This window comes from Numenius arquata, chromosome 2 (genome assembly GCF_964106895.1).
Source record: "Numenius arquata chromosome 2, bNumArq3.hap1.1, whole genome shotgun sequence".
NCBI classification, from domain to species: Eukaryota; Metazoa; Chordata; class Aves; order Charadriiformes; family Scolopacidae; genus Numenius; species Numenius arquata.
The window spans coordinates 25,072,079-25,088,252 of NC_133577.1; the positions used below are offsets into that span (position 1 = coordinate 25,072,079).

Sequence of the window (16,174 nt, forward strand, 5' to 3'; positions counted from 1 at the left end):
CAATTTCAAATTTATTTATAGATTGTTTTTCCTGTCCTTTATGATTTTTGCTACATTTACTTATTTTGGGAAATCTAGAAGTACAACATCAATCCTGTTTAGGTTTTGTTTATCATATACAATGATGTTTGTAACTATTCCATGTTGCTGAGCGCTATATTAGGAAGTATTATGTGCAGTTATGATTTTATATGCGCACTTTGAATAAATATTTTTTCTTTTTTTCCCCAGGAATTCTTGAGGTTTTACACTGTGTGTTGGTGGAAAGCCCAGAAGCTCTAAACATTATTAAGGAAGGACATATTAAATCAATCATCTGTCTTTTGGACAAACATGGAAGAAACCATAAGGTAGGCAAAGAAGAGACAAGTATATTTAGGTGAATATTTGTGAACAAAGCAAGCATGTTGTTCTGTGTAGAAGTTAGATTTCAAATATTTTAATGCTGTATTCATAATTAGGAATTAAACTTTTCCTGAAACGCATATGAGCAGTTTGAAGAAGCAAAGGAGGCCATTATCTTTTTTTCTTTTCTTTTGTTGAAAACATTGTTGCATACTAAATCTCAAGGTAAGCAGGAAGAATATACCTTAATATTGTTAGGAGAATTTCAGAATTGTTGTAAAACAATACTATTGCATCGGTTGAATTGCATACCCTTACATGTCTTCCAGTAACAGGGTATATACTATTATATTGCCTGAAGTAACTCACAGTGATTATAAACTCTTTAGCATGAAAAAATATTTTAGATTAAAAGAATCTTCTTTTTTTTCAGGTTTTGGATGTTTTGTGTTCTCTCTGTGTTTGTCATGGAGTAGCTGTGCGGTCTAATCAACATCTAATCTGTGATAATCTCCTGCCAGGAAGGGATCTGCTCTTACAGACACGCCTCGTCAACCATGTGAGCAGGTAAAAAGAAAAAGTCTGTATCTATGAACAAAGCAGAATAAATCTTGTGGTTAAAAGAAATAGTCAGTACAGAAAACCAGTTTTACTTCCAAAACTTTCTGAAAGATATTTTATTCTTACTAGGATTTTAAATACTTTTTGCAATTGATTAAAATAAAAACATGGGTCAGAGAGAGCTGCTGCAAGCTAAAGCTGCTTTAAGATGCTTTAAGTCTGTGAAACCATAGAGTCTCTTCTAAAGATTCCTGTCTAGATCTATCTGTGCTTTCGAAATATTGTTAGCCAATCTGAGGGAATGCCCTCACCCTTCCTTCCACTGGCAGAATTGTAAAAGCTGCCTTCCAGCAGACATTAATAGCAAAATGAAGCTAGTAACATCTTAAACTAGCAAAGTAATATTTACAAAGTAAATGTTTATCCAAAGTTTAAGTTGATGCTGAGGCAGAATAATTTGGCTTTAAGTGAAGATTCATAGGATCTTCCTCTGTCTCAAAGTTATTTAAAAAGTCTCAATCGTTAAGTGAGAATGAAAGTTGAAATATAGAAATAGTACTTATAATTCAGAGTTTATAGCATTTATTAGATGCTGAAAAGCATAAAAATTCTACAACTGTATATTATGAGGCCTTTTTACATAAAAATAAATTCAAGTCTAAAGGTGAAATGAATTTGACAATTTTATAGCTAATATATTCACTCATATTTTTCATAACCATTGACTTGACTTCTCCCAAACCATCCAATAACACACCAACATATATAACACGTGGAAAGATGGTGTAATGGGAATCATTCTGTGTCAGCAATAAATTTGAACAACTGATAAGCTAAAATGACTCATGAAAACATCTGTTAAAAATGCATGGGAAGAAATTTTGAGTGTATGGGTGCTGATTGGCCTTCTGAGCTGACTTTGGATCTCATACAGGGTAGGTAGAGCTGTCTTTCCTAAATATGGCTGTAGAAAAGCCAACGTAGTAAATGGATATTTTTTGCTCTGCGTTAAAATGCTTTGAATGAGAATATGAATATTCTTGCAGCTATAAAGAAAAAAAAAAAGATTATTTTGTCAAAAGTCAGAAAGACCAATGAAATATTGAAAACATTTATGGAAAGAATGAGACTTGCATACCTTGCACCAAAAATAATTGGCAAAAGAACTTTCCAAGATATTTCTGTTTAACGTACTTTTCCAGGGGACTGGGAAACTCTATTCACAAACCTCTCTTTAAAAAGAGTAAGTTGGATGATTAGGTTGATTAAATTGTGGAGTCATCACATAATAATGCTGATGCTGTGTTCAGACAGAAAAGGTTCAGTTGGTGATCTTACCAATAACTTAAAAATGATTTGACTTCTCTGGAAGATAGCTTTTGTCAAACAGGTTTTGTTTATATTTTTAAGGAGATTAAATGTTTGACTTGTAGCACAGTGAAGAGTATCTATACTTAAACTTTTGGCAAAAGACACCCCATAGACACCCACTAGAAGGAAAGTGTGTTAGTCTTATGTGATAAAAAAAAGTTATTTTATAAGCAATCGGATCAGTAAAGTCTGCTTTTACACTGACTTCCATTTAACAGCCCATATCAACCATTCTTCCTCCCCCTGCATTCCCTACACCAGAAGGCATACTGTATGCTAGGGTTGGCTCTAGAGCTACATTTATGGTCATTGTGCAGCTTGTATGTAGAAAGAAGATATTTCCAGAAGTTATAACCCAGTCCAGTGGAAGGATGTGAAAACTAGATACATTCAGCCTAGAAGTCTAAAAGATTTCTTGCAATGTGAGTAACCAACCATTGAGGAAATATACTTAGCATTGATTTTTGGATACTTTTGTACTCTATGGCTGTATTTCAAGATTAGATGGCTTTCTTAACCCAAAACTGACACAGTAATGATTGTCTAGAGACAGATTTTCGGGATGAGAGTCTAGATTCAGTATTATCCCAAAAGTCGTATTAGAAAAACATAATTTTCTTTGCTTTTTTTCCCTCATGACCTTTAGAGGTATGACTACATATTGCTATTTTAAGTAGATATTGAATAAGGATAGTAATAGTTTTGCCTTTCAAGTATGCTTGTGAACTTCTTTAAAATCGTCAGCAGCAGGAACATCAAATTGATATGATGGATTGATGCAACCACTGCAAATTACTGAGTTATACAAAACTTGGAATAAGGAAGGAAGAGGTACAAGAGAATTTTGAAATAGACTGATACTTTACTTTTGTACCTTTGTAAATGTTATTCTCTTGAATGGATAATCAGTGTTATAGAATGGAGTTTGCTATGTAAAATTAAACCTGCACTGTGTACTTACTACATTTCTATTGGTAACTGCTGAATAGTTGCCATTTTTGTTTGTAGGATTTAACATCTATTAAATGTTCAAAATGTTGAAACACATACAATATTATTATTGCTATCTGAGTGAGGGTACTGTTTCGGTTACTGAAACAAACGCTTTTTTACTTTAAATGTACAGAGCATTTTTCACCAGAATAAATAAATAAAATTACTTATATTGTTTTAATCACACAAAACAAGCATGAAATTTAATGAAGCATGGAGGTTAATGAAAAAGCTGCAGTAGTTCCTCATGTTCCATGTTCTTGAGATAAATTTTTAGTAAGCATTTTTACTCTTTCTGTTTAAGCATGCGACCCAACATCTTCTTGGGGATTAGTGAAGGCTCTGCCCAATACCGAAAATGGTACTATGAACTTATGGTGGACCATCTAGAGCCCTTTGTGACTGCAGAATCAACTCATCTACGAGTGGGCTGGGCTTCAACAGAGGGCTACTCACCATATCCAGGTGGAGGAGCAGAATGGGGAGGAAATGGTGTTGGTGATGACTTGTATTCCTATGGCTTTGATGGTCTGCATCTGTGGTCAGGTATTTTCTTTCTTTTTTTTTAAAATTTATTTTTAAAAATACTAGAACACTGCTTGCAATTCCAGTGAATATGTTTTCAGTAGCAGCAAAATGAATTAGATGTTTCTGTTGACAGTAACCTATATCAGAATATGTTTAAGTTGGCATTGCATATTGAAAAAATTGTCTTACAGAAAGTAATGCAGATAGAATAATAATTAATGTTTCAGCCAGGGTATTATTTTTGGTTGGTTTTTTTTCATAGTAACTATAAAGACTTCATTTAAAAATTCAAAAGTGCAAAAAGTGAAGTCTTACAAACAGTTGGAAGGATTTGCAATTCCTGTGTGATAGTGTAAGAACAGCATGAGAGATTTAACTCACAGGACTCTCTATTTTTAATTTTTTATTATTTTTAACAGATTTTAATATGGATCTTTAGTTTAGAAGTTTAGAAATACTTTAGAGGTGAAGAAGGTTTTTAAGTATGCTTTTTGATATACATTTTAAAACCAGATATTTTTCTCTAGTGATGGTTTATTTACATACGTTAAGACTGACTGTTTATTGCAAGACTTGCAGAATCATATTGCTAGCTTGCATATGGTATGTTTGGTCAGGTATTCATCTTTAAAATGTTATTGGCCCAGCTTGGGTCTATATGTTAATAGCAATTTCTCTATGCAATTCTAGTGTTAAAGGAAGATGAACTATCTAAAGTATTTTTATTTACTGTTGATTCTGCAAATATATTACTGTCTTTTCAAACTGGGTTAGGACAGCAAAATCAGAATAATAAGAGAGCAAGCTTGTTCTCTTTTTCTTAATCTTTTTTACATAATTTAACTTTCATGAGAAGATTCCCAGATATTTAGAATGGGTAGTCCTATGCATGGACAGTCCCAGACTTCTTAAAAAAGCTTCTACTGTGGTTTCACCTTGTTGAGGAAAGTCTTAGGCTCATTGGATCAGCAATTCTTGCCGCTATGAAGATATGAGCAAGTTTTCTTAAGCTCCTTTGCATACAAGAGAGACATTTGAATGAGTCAGCTGTATGTGTCATTCAAGGTCTTTGAAGCTTTGAGGCACTGTGTGGCTTGATACTTGGAAAAGAATACAGTTTTACATTTCAAAAGACTTTTCCAATCAAAATAGCCATAGATTGTATGATTAAGTAATAACATTGACTGGAGTGGCATCTAAGGAGAGTAGCTGCCACTTTGCCTCTCATGTATAGCGAGAATTACTTTGGAACAATGATGCATAATTAATGGTGTTATTAAAGCTGTGACATAACTGAGTTTGTCAGGTAAAGTATTATTATAGAAGAACCAGTAAATGAGCCAACCAAAATAACTTTTGCAGTTAGGGTCCATTTTAGGGAGGAAACAAAAGATTATTGAAAATCAAAAGGATTTTTCTACCCACTGGAGACTTTTTAATCAGAAAGTGACAAAAGAATAAATGAACAATTGTTTGTGGTTCTCAAGTCAATAGTTCAGCCCAGTCAAAAATGTTAGACCACCTTTGTATATGCAATTTTTGTATATTAATATCTGTTGTGGATGTGGCTGGTAGATTTGAAAAGATTTCTGTCTTCAGTGACATTCTTGGGTAACACATACCTCTCAAACTTGGAAGGACTTTATGTAGTTGAGTGTTAAAACTCATGGCTGCCTTCTTTCACAATCCCAGGCTGCATCTTGGTGAGTCTCTGCAATGACATTTTAAAAATCATCTTCTAAGCATGAAGCATTTACTCCATTAATGAGTACCAACAATAATTTCTACCCCTGGGTTTCTGTTCTGGACCAAGCCTTTACCAGAACCACATTTAATTTACATTTTTTTCTTCAGTCCTGCAATTACTTCTCTAATATGGAGAGGTGGAGCTCATAGATTTTTAAAGCCTAAGGCCAGAAAACGCACTTTGATCGTTTAGTCTGACTATATGTTCATCAAAGACCATTACATATTTCTGTTAACAGTCAGCCCTGCATTGATCTCAATAACCTATATGTGGCTAAATTTTAACATCTAAAAAGGCATCTAGTCTCAAGTAGTATGCCTTAAGGAGATGAAGTATCCACTCTTCATTGATAGCTCTTTCAAAGTTTAGTAATCCCTGCCATTAAAGTCTTGTCCCTTTCTGGATTTATTTGAAACTAACTCTCAGCTGTTGTGATGTTTTTCTCTGCTATTCTCTACTGTGCTCTGTGAGTTTTGGCATGCAGAACTGGTAGAAGGTAGTTTCCTTGCAAGGCATTCCTTACGCTTTGACTGCTACTCTGTTTCTCAGCAGTGTTTTCTATAGATTTCTTAATTCGTGAGGGGCCCTTGGGATTGCTCCACGTCATTCTTCTGTCTTTGCTGATGAAACTGACTATTCTTACAGCAACCAAGATAAGGACATCCTGTCTTGAAAAGGGTGTAGGGAAGCAGCAAGAGCATCTGAAAACTTTTTTTTTCCTAACTATACTCTTGACTGCCCTATCAAAAGGGACAGTTTACATAAGAGCATCTGTCCTACGGTCTGCATATTATGTAGCGGTATCAGGTATTTTCCCTATATAGAGTATCAGAAGTGTTGGGGTTTTTTTTATTTTTCCTTGGGGAGGGTGGTGGTGGTGTGTGTATGAAAATTTATCTGGAGAAGAATTAATGAGATTTTCCATTTATTATTTTTTCTCCTGTTAAAAACATACGCTATCTTTTTCCTCTTGGAAATATAGTCCTTTTAGTTAAGAAGTTAAGGACAGCAGAGTTAAAAAATTAGTGCTCTCTTCTTAATATGCATTATGGTTTATCTCTTGCAAACATTGCATATGTTATTTTTGGAAGACATGTCTAGAGATATTTTCATACAACTTTCATTCTTTTCCAAAAATTTTCTGTTGTAGATGGCAGTAAATTTTAGAAACAATCATTTCCTATTTCTGTATTCTGTAGCTTATTTCTATTGGGAAGCAGGTGTGGTTGTGTAAATGTAATTTAATGCAAGAGAGAATGATCCTTTAGAACTCAGACAAAAATACATTTATTACTGAATATATATGAGACAAAATTGCTGCTGTCTTTGTATATCCCAGAAAAATGCTGGTTTGTGGTTTGATTATGAAACTGAATAGTATCATTTTATAAAAGTTTGGGAGGGTACCATGATGTGGCCCTTAATAACAGGAAGTATCTGACTTTTCCTAAATAATTTAAACTATGATGCTTGTCCTTATCTTGAATAATGAAGCATTTTTTGCTAAAGTATACTAGGTTTCATATTAGATACCAATACTTGTTTTTCAATTTGAACTTCTACCACTGTGAGGAATAACTTTTAGTTTTCTTGGTTTTGATTGTTTATATGGGTATCAGTAATTATTTTCACTTTCACTAAATGTAATTTAATTGTATTACTTATGATTAAAATAGCTTTGTAAATATGATTGTATGCCTCTATTCACTATATTGCAAAATTAAAATCAGGTCTTGGATGTTATAGGTTAGGTATTTGTGTATTAATGTGTTTGTACTCTATTGCTATGTTTTCTTTCTCTTTTTTTAAGCTGCTGTGAAAACCTGTACGATTTTCAGAAGTTTTGCTTAAATGTGTCTCTTTTACTTCCACAGGTTGTGTAGCACGAACAGTAAATTCTCCCAACCAGCATTTGTTAAGAACCGATGATGTTATTAGCTGCTGTTTGGACCTGAGTGCCCCCAGCATCTCTTTCCGGATAAATGGTCAGCCAGTTCAAGGAATGTTTGAGAATTTCAACATAGATGGCCTCTTCTTCCCAGTTGTCAGCTTCTCTGCAGGAATAAAGTTAGTATCCCATGTAGTTTTGCTTTGTTTTGTTTTGTTTTCCAGTCTGTTTTTTTTTCTGTAAATGTGAATATGCTAAATATTTCCCTGGCTGTCTTTGCTCTCTTTTCCCTTTCTGACATCTGCTTCTTAAGCACAGTTCCAGTTCTTGGATACTGAGAGCTACAAAGGAGTCCTGAAGAGACAGTGCATCTGTTGTTTTTCAGCACACCGTTGTATTCAGGTGGTTTGCAGATAGACCTTAGAAACAACTTCTCTATCATTTCTTAGCTGACACATTGCTACCCATTCACTCCAGGACAGCATTTTACCTATATGGGAGGAAAAACATCCGTGTTTGATATTAAAAATTTGTTTGCCCTAACTCACTTGTTATGAAGTAGTAACTATTATTTGAAGATGCATTATCTGCTCTTACCTTAAGAAATGGTGGTGGTACACTTTCTTTTCAGCAGGATGAGTTAATACGAATTCAGTCAATCTGTATTCCTTTTTTCTGTAAAATTTCAAGTTACACTTCAGGTTCTAGACTTCTGCTTCCATTTATTGAATACTTTGAGACTATAATATTAAAAAAGATTGTGTGATGTCCCAGTGGAGGAACCAACTTTAGCAGGACTAGAAAAGGTAAAGAGTGAGAGCTGATTTCTTTTTTCTACTAACGTGATAAGTAAATGTTTTAGGGAAGAAAATATGGGAGTTTTTTGTATTATGTCCTGAAGATTTAGTGTTCTGTGAGAGAAAAGAAAGAACCATATTCCAGGGAGTTTTCAGGCTCATTTCTCGAATGAGAGACAGTGGAGAACTCCTCAACGGAAAGAGTTCAGCTGTGGTTGGTTGATTACTCTGGGTTATAATCTCTGCCTTCTGAGACTCAAAACGCTGCTTACTTCATAGGTGTGCTAAGCAAATTGATTATTCTTTCTCTCTGTCTTCTCTCTTGGTCTCATGATTTAGAATACCTTTACGGAGTTGGAAATTAACTAAAAGAGAGAAAGGTTCTTTCTAAAGAAACGAAAAGGTTCTTTCTAAAGAGGAAACTAAAAGAAGGTTCTTTCTAAAGAGGAAACTAAAAGAAGGTTCTTTCTAAAGAAGAAACAAAAAGGTTCTTTCTAAAGAAGAAACTAAAAGAAGGTTCTTTCTAAAGAGGAAACTAAAAGAAGGTTCTTTCTAAAAGAAAGAAACTAAAAGAAAGGTTCTTTGCACCTGCTGCTTCATAATCTCCAGCACTAGTTAGAGAAAGTTGAACTGTAAACAATGCAAATAAACTGTAACATTGAATTTTATTTTATTTCCTTTTTAAAAAAATAGTATTCAATAGTTAGGATTACAAACTGATTAGGGTTGACACCAGAGGTATCTCAGTTATCTAAATTAACTTTGATGTTTACAGGGTGCGTTTCTTGCTTGGAGGTCGCCATGGAGAGTTCAAGTTCCTTCCTCCACCTGGATATGCCCCTTGCTTTGAAGCTGTCCTACCGAAAGAGAAGCTGAAAGTGGAGCATAGCCGAGAGTACAAGCAGGATCGTAGCTATACAAGAGACCTACTGGGTCCCACTGTCTCTCTGTCTCAAGCAGCTTTCACTCCGGTTCCTGTAGATACTAGCCAGGTATGGAAACTGAAAGACTGCATTTTCATTAAAAACACACATATTATAGGACTGTTATTTCACATTTGATTGAATTTGCAGCTTCTCTCAAACTTGTTTTTTCTTGGGATTTAGTTGGTACATTGCATTGTGAGAAGTTGAAAAACGGTGTGTAAAGTCCATCTAGCGCTCACAAGAAATTTTATATAATTCAGTTCACAACCACTATAATAAAGAATGTTTTACCCTTAATATTAGAGTAGGCAAAAAAAAAGAATATTTGAACTTCTTTTTCTATTAATAGATGTTTTTATTACTGTTTTAACTCAAAGTACTGAAGACTTTGCCTTATGATAAGACTTTTGGATCAGCTTCAGCTCTAATGCTTTACTGGACTTGCAGGCTACTGAGAGTGGCATTTGATACTCACTGTGGGCAGCAAATGCCATGCCTTGAAGTTACAGTTTTTTGGTTTGTTGGTTGGTGTTTTTTTGCATAGTTGCAAAGAACAGTAATTCTTCGATAACAAAGAGCTCCACCTCTGATCACAGATAACAAGAGTTTATTGACCAGAGTTTGAGATGATAAATTTTTGTGTACATGATGTGCTCAGATTTTACTATATTTAGGAACTCATTCCTGAAAAAAAACCACATAGAAACCCCAAATCTGCTAGTTTGTTGCCATTACTTGCTAAATACAGCATTCTACATGTGTCATGTAGTTATTGTTCTGTAACATCAACAATTAGGGTAACGTTATCATGATTCACAGCACTGTGTACTTGAGGTTTCTGCTTTTTGAGGTAAAGCAATCTTGATTTCAAATTTTGGAGGTAGAGTGATGTGCTGACCTGATTTTATTTGTCATTTGTCGTCATCATCTAATTTTTAATTTTTTTTAAGGGGTTCAATTCTCAAATGTTTATATTTGTCTGAAGTGTTTTTCACAACATTACCTCAGTTGTTGAGATTTTTAGAGTTTTTAAGCTGAGAAATAGTATTGATTTGAGTAGTTTCTACCCAGCTGCCAGGAATGTATTCTGTGCCAATTGGAGGTGTTGGGTTTAAAACTGTTTTCCCTTGTTGGTCAAACTCTGGAACTTGTAAGTGCATAGGGTAAAGTATTTCTGTTAATCGAAGAATTCTTCCTCGCTTTTGTCAGTAAGAGCTGAACAATAATTTAGGTTTAGTTGAGAGATCTGCTTTGTACAAAGTTTGTCTGTTATGAAAGTTTGGGTGGCACTGTCAAGCAACTTATTTGTAACAACCTCTTTCTCTTTTCTCTTTTTAGATTGTTTTGCCTCCCCACCTGGAAAGGATTAGAGAAAAATTAGCAGAGAACATCCATGAACTTTGGGTTATGAATAAGATTGAACTTGGCTGGCAGTATGGACCAGTATGTACCATCCAATTTAATTTTCTGTTAATTACATAGTATTCTTCAGCACATTGGTTTCAATGGGCTAAAGGGACTGCATTTTTTTCCATCCTTCCAAAATTAGTAAGGTTTTAGAGCCTTTCCACCAAAATTCTGGTATTAAAGCTGTTTGGTACTGAAATTTTCAGCCAGTCTAACTGTCAGCACAGAAAGCACTTACTGAGTTTTTGCCTTCTGTTTTTTTCCTGGGGCTAGAAGTTTAATTGTCTGGTGGAGTAAGCAATTAAAGCAGTTATTCTTGGTTCTCTTCACAGCTACTGACTGACATAACTCTTTCAGAAGTCCCACATTTCTTTTTCATGAAAAATAATATTGCTTATAGGAAATTCCTTTAAATCTGCTTTTCTCCTTCCTTTTCTCCACTTCTTCAAGCTCATGTCTGTATTGGGTGCTCCACGTAGCTCATTTCTTATAGCTTTCCTACTTTTTTCTATGTGGTTTCTGGCTTCGATACAAAATGCAGTCTATTTTGTTGATTATATTTTTTAAAAAATAAATAACAATAAAGTATACGAGCTAGTTATTTGGATCTCAAATGGTGTTGTTTATGAAGAGCTATTGCTGTGAAGAGTGTATAGAAACATATGGGAGATACTAGATGTAAGTGTAAAAACATGTATGCACATTTAAAAATATACGTATTCTGTTTTTCTTAATAAAAAGACTTTGGTCTTCTGAGGAGTTCAGATTACAGATTTCATGTAACTGCGCATAGGTGTTATATTTGTTGAGGCCTACGCTGGTACTTAAAAAGATTTCATTAACAGAGAAGATAGCTAGATTTTTTTTCTGTTGTTGCTTTCCCCACCAAATCAAACAAAAAACACCAGTTAAATTAATGTGTCAAAACATTTTAATTGTGCTATAATCATACCAGCTGTGAAGCAATCTGCGGGAGCTTTTAGTGTAGCGTTACTTACTGTTGAGAATCTAAATGTACAGTTGAACACTATTTTGATTTAAACAATATATAGTAAGTATATAAATGTAGTTATATTCAGAATGAAAACAGGTGCTAAATTGTTTAAATTATTCAGCTTTCTGTCTAGCTTTAATGTTCTATGGTTGGATGTGTTCACTTTGGGAATGTGGCAAAGTATATGCTGATCACCTTCTGGAGATTAACTCCTTTTTCATATTGGTTTGTCACAGATGATTTCATCAGTTTAAGTCACTGTTGCTGATAGTAGTTACCTGAATTTGATGTGCTGCGATTACTGGGTGCTGAGGGGAGGCATGAAACAGAAATTGGCTGGTTTAGATGCACACATATAAGTGCTTGCTGAGATTTGGTCTTTTTAATTCAGAGCAAGACGAATTATGTATAGTAGCTAGCTTTTCTGAAAAAGTGGTGTTTTTTCACCAAGTCAAAAAGTTTAAAGACTAAAAGATAGAGAATTTGTAGATTAAAATGTCTCCCCAGAGTATTAAAAAAAAATCTGCTATAAATCGTATTTTGTATTCCCTCCTATGTACATACCTGTTTCATCAGATCTGTCGGTATTGCATGTGGTATTACTACTACATGTTATACATGAAACAAAGTAAAAATAAGAAGCTTATGTAGCAAAATTAAGGACTTCTGTTAACTGGCTTCATTATAATGAAGTCTGAATATTAGTGGTATTTAGGTGTTCAACTTGAAATCATCAAATGCATCTGCATATCTTTGTCTCTATTAAACTTTGCTGTATATTTAAAACTAGCCACAAAAATTAAGAATGTGTAGGTTTCACGAGTTCTGTCCCTTATATAATGTATTTGCAAGGCATTAGATTTTTATACTATGCTCAGAAAAAAAAAGGTGTGTGGGAAGGCAACCTAAAAAATAAGTTAAATATATAATAGAAGTATTATACATTGTAGCTGTAGAGTTAAAAGAGTGTTACTAGGGGATATTAAATTAACATTGGAATTCTGAGGAAAATATCTGGTGTCCAAGATTTAAATTAGCTGTACGCAGATCTAAAATAGTCCTTCGTTTTGGAGACTTTACTGAATCTTTATTAATGCAGATTACCATAGGTTTTAGAAAGAAATCTGCAAATAATTATTTTCAGTGTCTGCTAAAAGATGTTTCTCATTTTAGCTGCTAATGATTTTGATCAAGTAGCTTGACAGTTGAATTGCTTGTGTTGCGCGTCCAAAGAACAATAATCCCATCAAATGAAGATAAATTTTCCCTGGAGGTTGTAAATATTTTTCAATCCAAAACATAAACAAATGACTGCTGTTCAATTTGATAATTATTATGTGCTTAGATCAAAATGCAAAAATATGTTACTCAGAAATGTTATACAGAGATGTGAGATTATTTTTCATAAGATTAAATAAACTAGATTGAGTAGTAGTGTACAGTTATTATCATAGAAAAACACAGAACTGGCAAAAATAGGAGATTATAAATAAAAAAAAATTTCAGCTATCAGTGATTCATGTTTATATTCAATCTGTGAGTACTCATGTATAATTAACACTTAGGACTTGAAATTAGAGAAACTTAATACATAGGTTATGGTTTGCAGATGACTGTTTTTCCTTCCCCTTCTCTAACACACAATGTTCATGTCCCAATATTATGATTTAAGTGTAATCTTAGATACTGCATATGGATTTATTACCATGATGCTAGAGCTTTTTGATTTTAAGACATTTTAGCCAAAGAAAAGCTCTTTTATTTGATGCAATATGCAGGCAAAGCAATCAGTTTAAGTCTGATACCTTATTTTTCCAAAAGTCAGAAATTTCATGCCAGTTTATATGCTACTGACTTTCTTGCCCTTTTTAAACATCAAAACTGATTCTGTATATGAACAGCAGATCAAACTGTTGAGAACATATTATACACAGTTCAATGGTACCACTTCACTGAGAATTTCTGCCCTGGTCTTTTTTGGCTAAAATAATTTAAAAATCATCTTGTATCCACCAAATGAGTAAAGATCAATTTGGAAAAAGAGTAACAATTAGACTTTTTTAACTTCAACTGTTCACATTCCATTTTCCATGGATCAAAGCTTGCCGATAGTATTGTTTTTCAATAACTTTCACTTTGCAGCTTTAAAGATTAATACAAACAGTGAGCTTGTAGTCCATGAAAGATGAACACAAAAGTGTTTCAAAATACAAGGTGTACTCCCAACTGAGCAAATGTTAACACTTTTATTGGGATCTTTTAGCTAATATTTGCAAACTAATAATTTTTTATCGAGTCTTCTAGCAAGTCATAATCTTTGTAGATTTTGTTGAGTGAGCTCTGGCATGGTAAAGATGCAAAGCTGAGAGGAGTAGAATGTTCAGTTATCCCAGCCTCTCAGGTTGCCCTACCTAGTTATGGCCAGTATTAGACTAAAACTGTATAGAACTAGTGCAGGTTAAAACTGGTTTTGATCAAATTTTTTAAGCTTATAAAATGTAGTATTTTGTAAATTATAGTCTTCATGACTCTGCCGTCCCTACAGTAAAACTAAAATAATGTTCCAGTCATTTGTGACTACTGAACAGTTGCATTCTTGTTATACTGCTGGAAATAATTAAGAAACAGACATTTTCTGAATTAAGAGATAGAGTAGATTTGTCCTTTATGTCATTACTTTTGTAGGGTAAGGACTTCAGTACTATTGATATCAACGTATTCATACAATCTGGATGCATAATTTTTCAGACATGGTGCTGAAGATGAGTTGTACTTTATGGCTGCATGTCAAAATATAACATAGATTGCACTATTCTTGAACTTTGTGTAATTGTTATGAACATCTGTATATTGAAATGTAGAAATTAACATTTATTCCACTTGAGATCTTCAAATCTGAAGTTTATTTGCAAATGCAAATTCTGCCTTACTTGAACAGAATGATCATGCCCTGAGAATACGGAATACTTTTTGTTTTGAAGCGTTATCCAGTTTGAGTAATCATGACAGGATTGTCTTTTGGACTGTTTTTAAATTTCTTCTAGTTTTTAAGACACGTTAAGCTTATTTCTTTACTGCCTTTTCAGGTTAGAGATGACAACAAAAGACAACACCCATGCTTAGTGGAGTTCTCAAAATTGCCGGAGCAGGAAAGAAATTATAACTTGCAAATGTCACTTGAAACACTGAAGTAAGTTGCTAGAACTTTTGAAGCTTATTGTGAGAGTTTCCTAGGGAGTTGCAATTTCCAGAATTATAATTTGACATATGAATTACAATTTCACATGTAGGTGAGAGTAATAAAATGAAAATGGGGGAGTTGAGTACATTAATGGATTTGGCATTGAAAATGGCTTTGATAGTCTTTTTTAGTATCTATGGAATTTTACAATTATTGTGGTAATGCTGATTATGAAATGGCAAGTCAAGCAGTTTTCATCTTGGTTAGGGGAAAGAAATAGATCCAATCTTTGAACAAAACTCTACGCTTCTTATTTGGTGTAATTGAATTCAGTTTAATTGCTTTTAATTTTTTTCATTGATAAAGCACGCTTTGACAATCAATAGTATTTTTGGGACATGACTAATGATGAGCTTTGCTTTAGGACCCCTTCCTACTATTTCTCTATCATCTGTGCATGTTGCCACAAAACAGTAGAAGGCATTCCCTCCTTTTGTGGATGAGCGGTTAGATGTGTAAATGTCATGGAAGCTCTCCAGTTAGAACGCTAAAAAATTTCAGTGGGATGTTAATCAATTTGTTCAAGTAAACTAGTTATCTGGCTCACAAAGATACAATTCTGTATCTCAGCTTTGTCAGTCAAGCAGGTGTGAGTTCTTACTTCACTGCGAATGCATTGAAAATCTATTAGCATAATAGATTTCCATAAGTAGCATTGCATGTAGCCAACATTAAAATATTTCTCAAACTGATAAATGCCCAGTGGTATATGTGGTTCTCCAGTCACTACTATTTGCAATCCATTGAAATCTATTCTTTTTTTTTTTTCTTGTTACAATGTAGTTGCTTTTTTCTGTTCAGAGTCTTAAAGCAGAATGAGTATCTGCATGTGATAGTGCTTTTCTGGGAATATTTGTACTGTATTATTAAAAAAATTGCCATGTAAACTGGTAGTGCAATATAGTGTTTACACTCATCATGACTTTATGTCCTTATAGTAGAAAGCTAGGTAGAACACTCTAGCTAGAATTTCTCATAGTGTCCTTCTCTGGTCAGCTTCCCTGCACTATTTGCTGATCCACCGTTCCCACAGTAAGTAAATTATTTGACAAAAAACATACTTATGACCCAGAGTGTAAAACAGTTTCTGGACAGATATTTTGGCATTATTCAGAGATAGGGCATTCAGGGATAAATGGAACTTTATTGGAGGCAAGAAAATAAGTTCGTATTTAGCTTCAGCTAGGTATTAGAATTTCAAGATAAGCTTTTGAGGCCCCTGTCAAAACAACAGTGTGCTTAAGAATCCAGAATATCTTCTTCCTTTACACTTTATGAAAAAGAAAAGATGATGTCATTAACTTTCCCTACTATTGGATCTTTCGCTAGAATATGCTATATAATATGACTTAGGCATCATAAAAATCAGACTCAGA

The 16,174-nt window shown here is 33.9% G+C and overlaps 1 protein-coding gene across 1 annotated transcript in view; it reads left to right on the forward strand.

The window, feature by feature from the left end:
• The window catches only part of RYR2 (ryanodine receptor 2), a 440,097-nt gene that overhangs the window by 236,987 nt on the left and 186,936 nt on the right, over positions 1-16,174 (forward strand). The window contains exons 18-24 of the mRNA XM_074144589.1: positions 232-350; positions 779-912; positions 3,575-3,816; positions 7,420-7,612; positions 9,006-9,222; positions 10,495-10,599; positions 14,644-14,747. Of these exons, the coding sequence (XP_074000690.1) occupies positions 232-350; positions 779-912; positions 3,575-3,816; positions 7,420-7,612; positions 9,006-9,222; positions 10,495-10,599; positions 14,644-14,747 (1,114 nt within the window). The remainder of the gene's footprint in view (positions 1-231; positions 351-778; positions 913-3,574; positions 3,817-7,419; positions 7,613-9,005; positions 9,223-10,494; positions 10,600-14,643; positions 14,748-16,174) is intronic.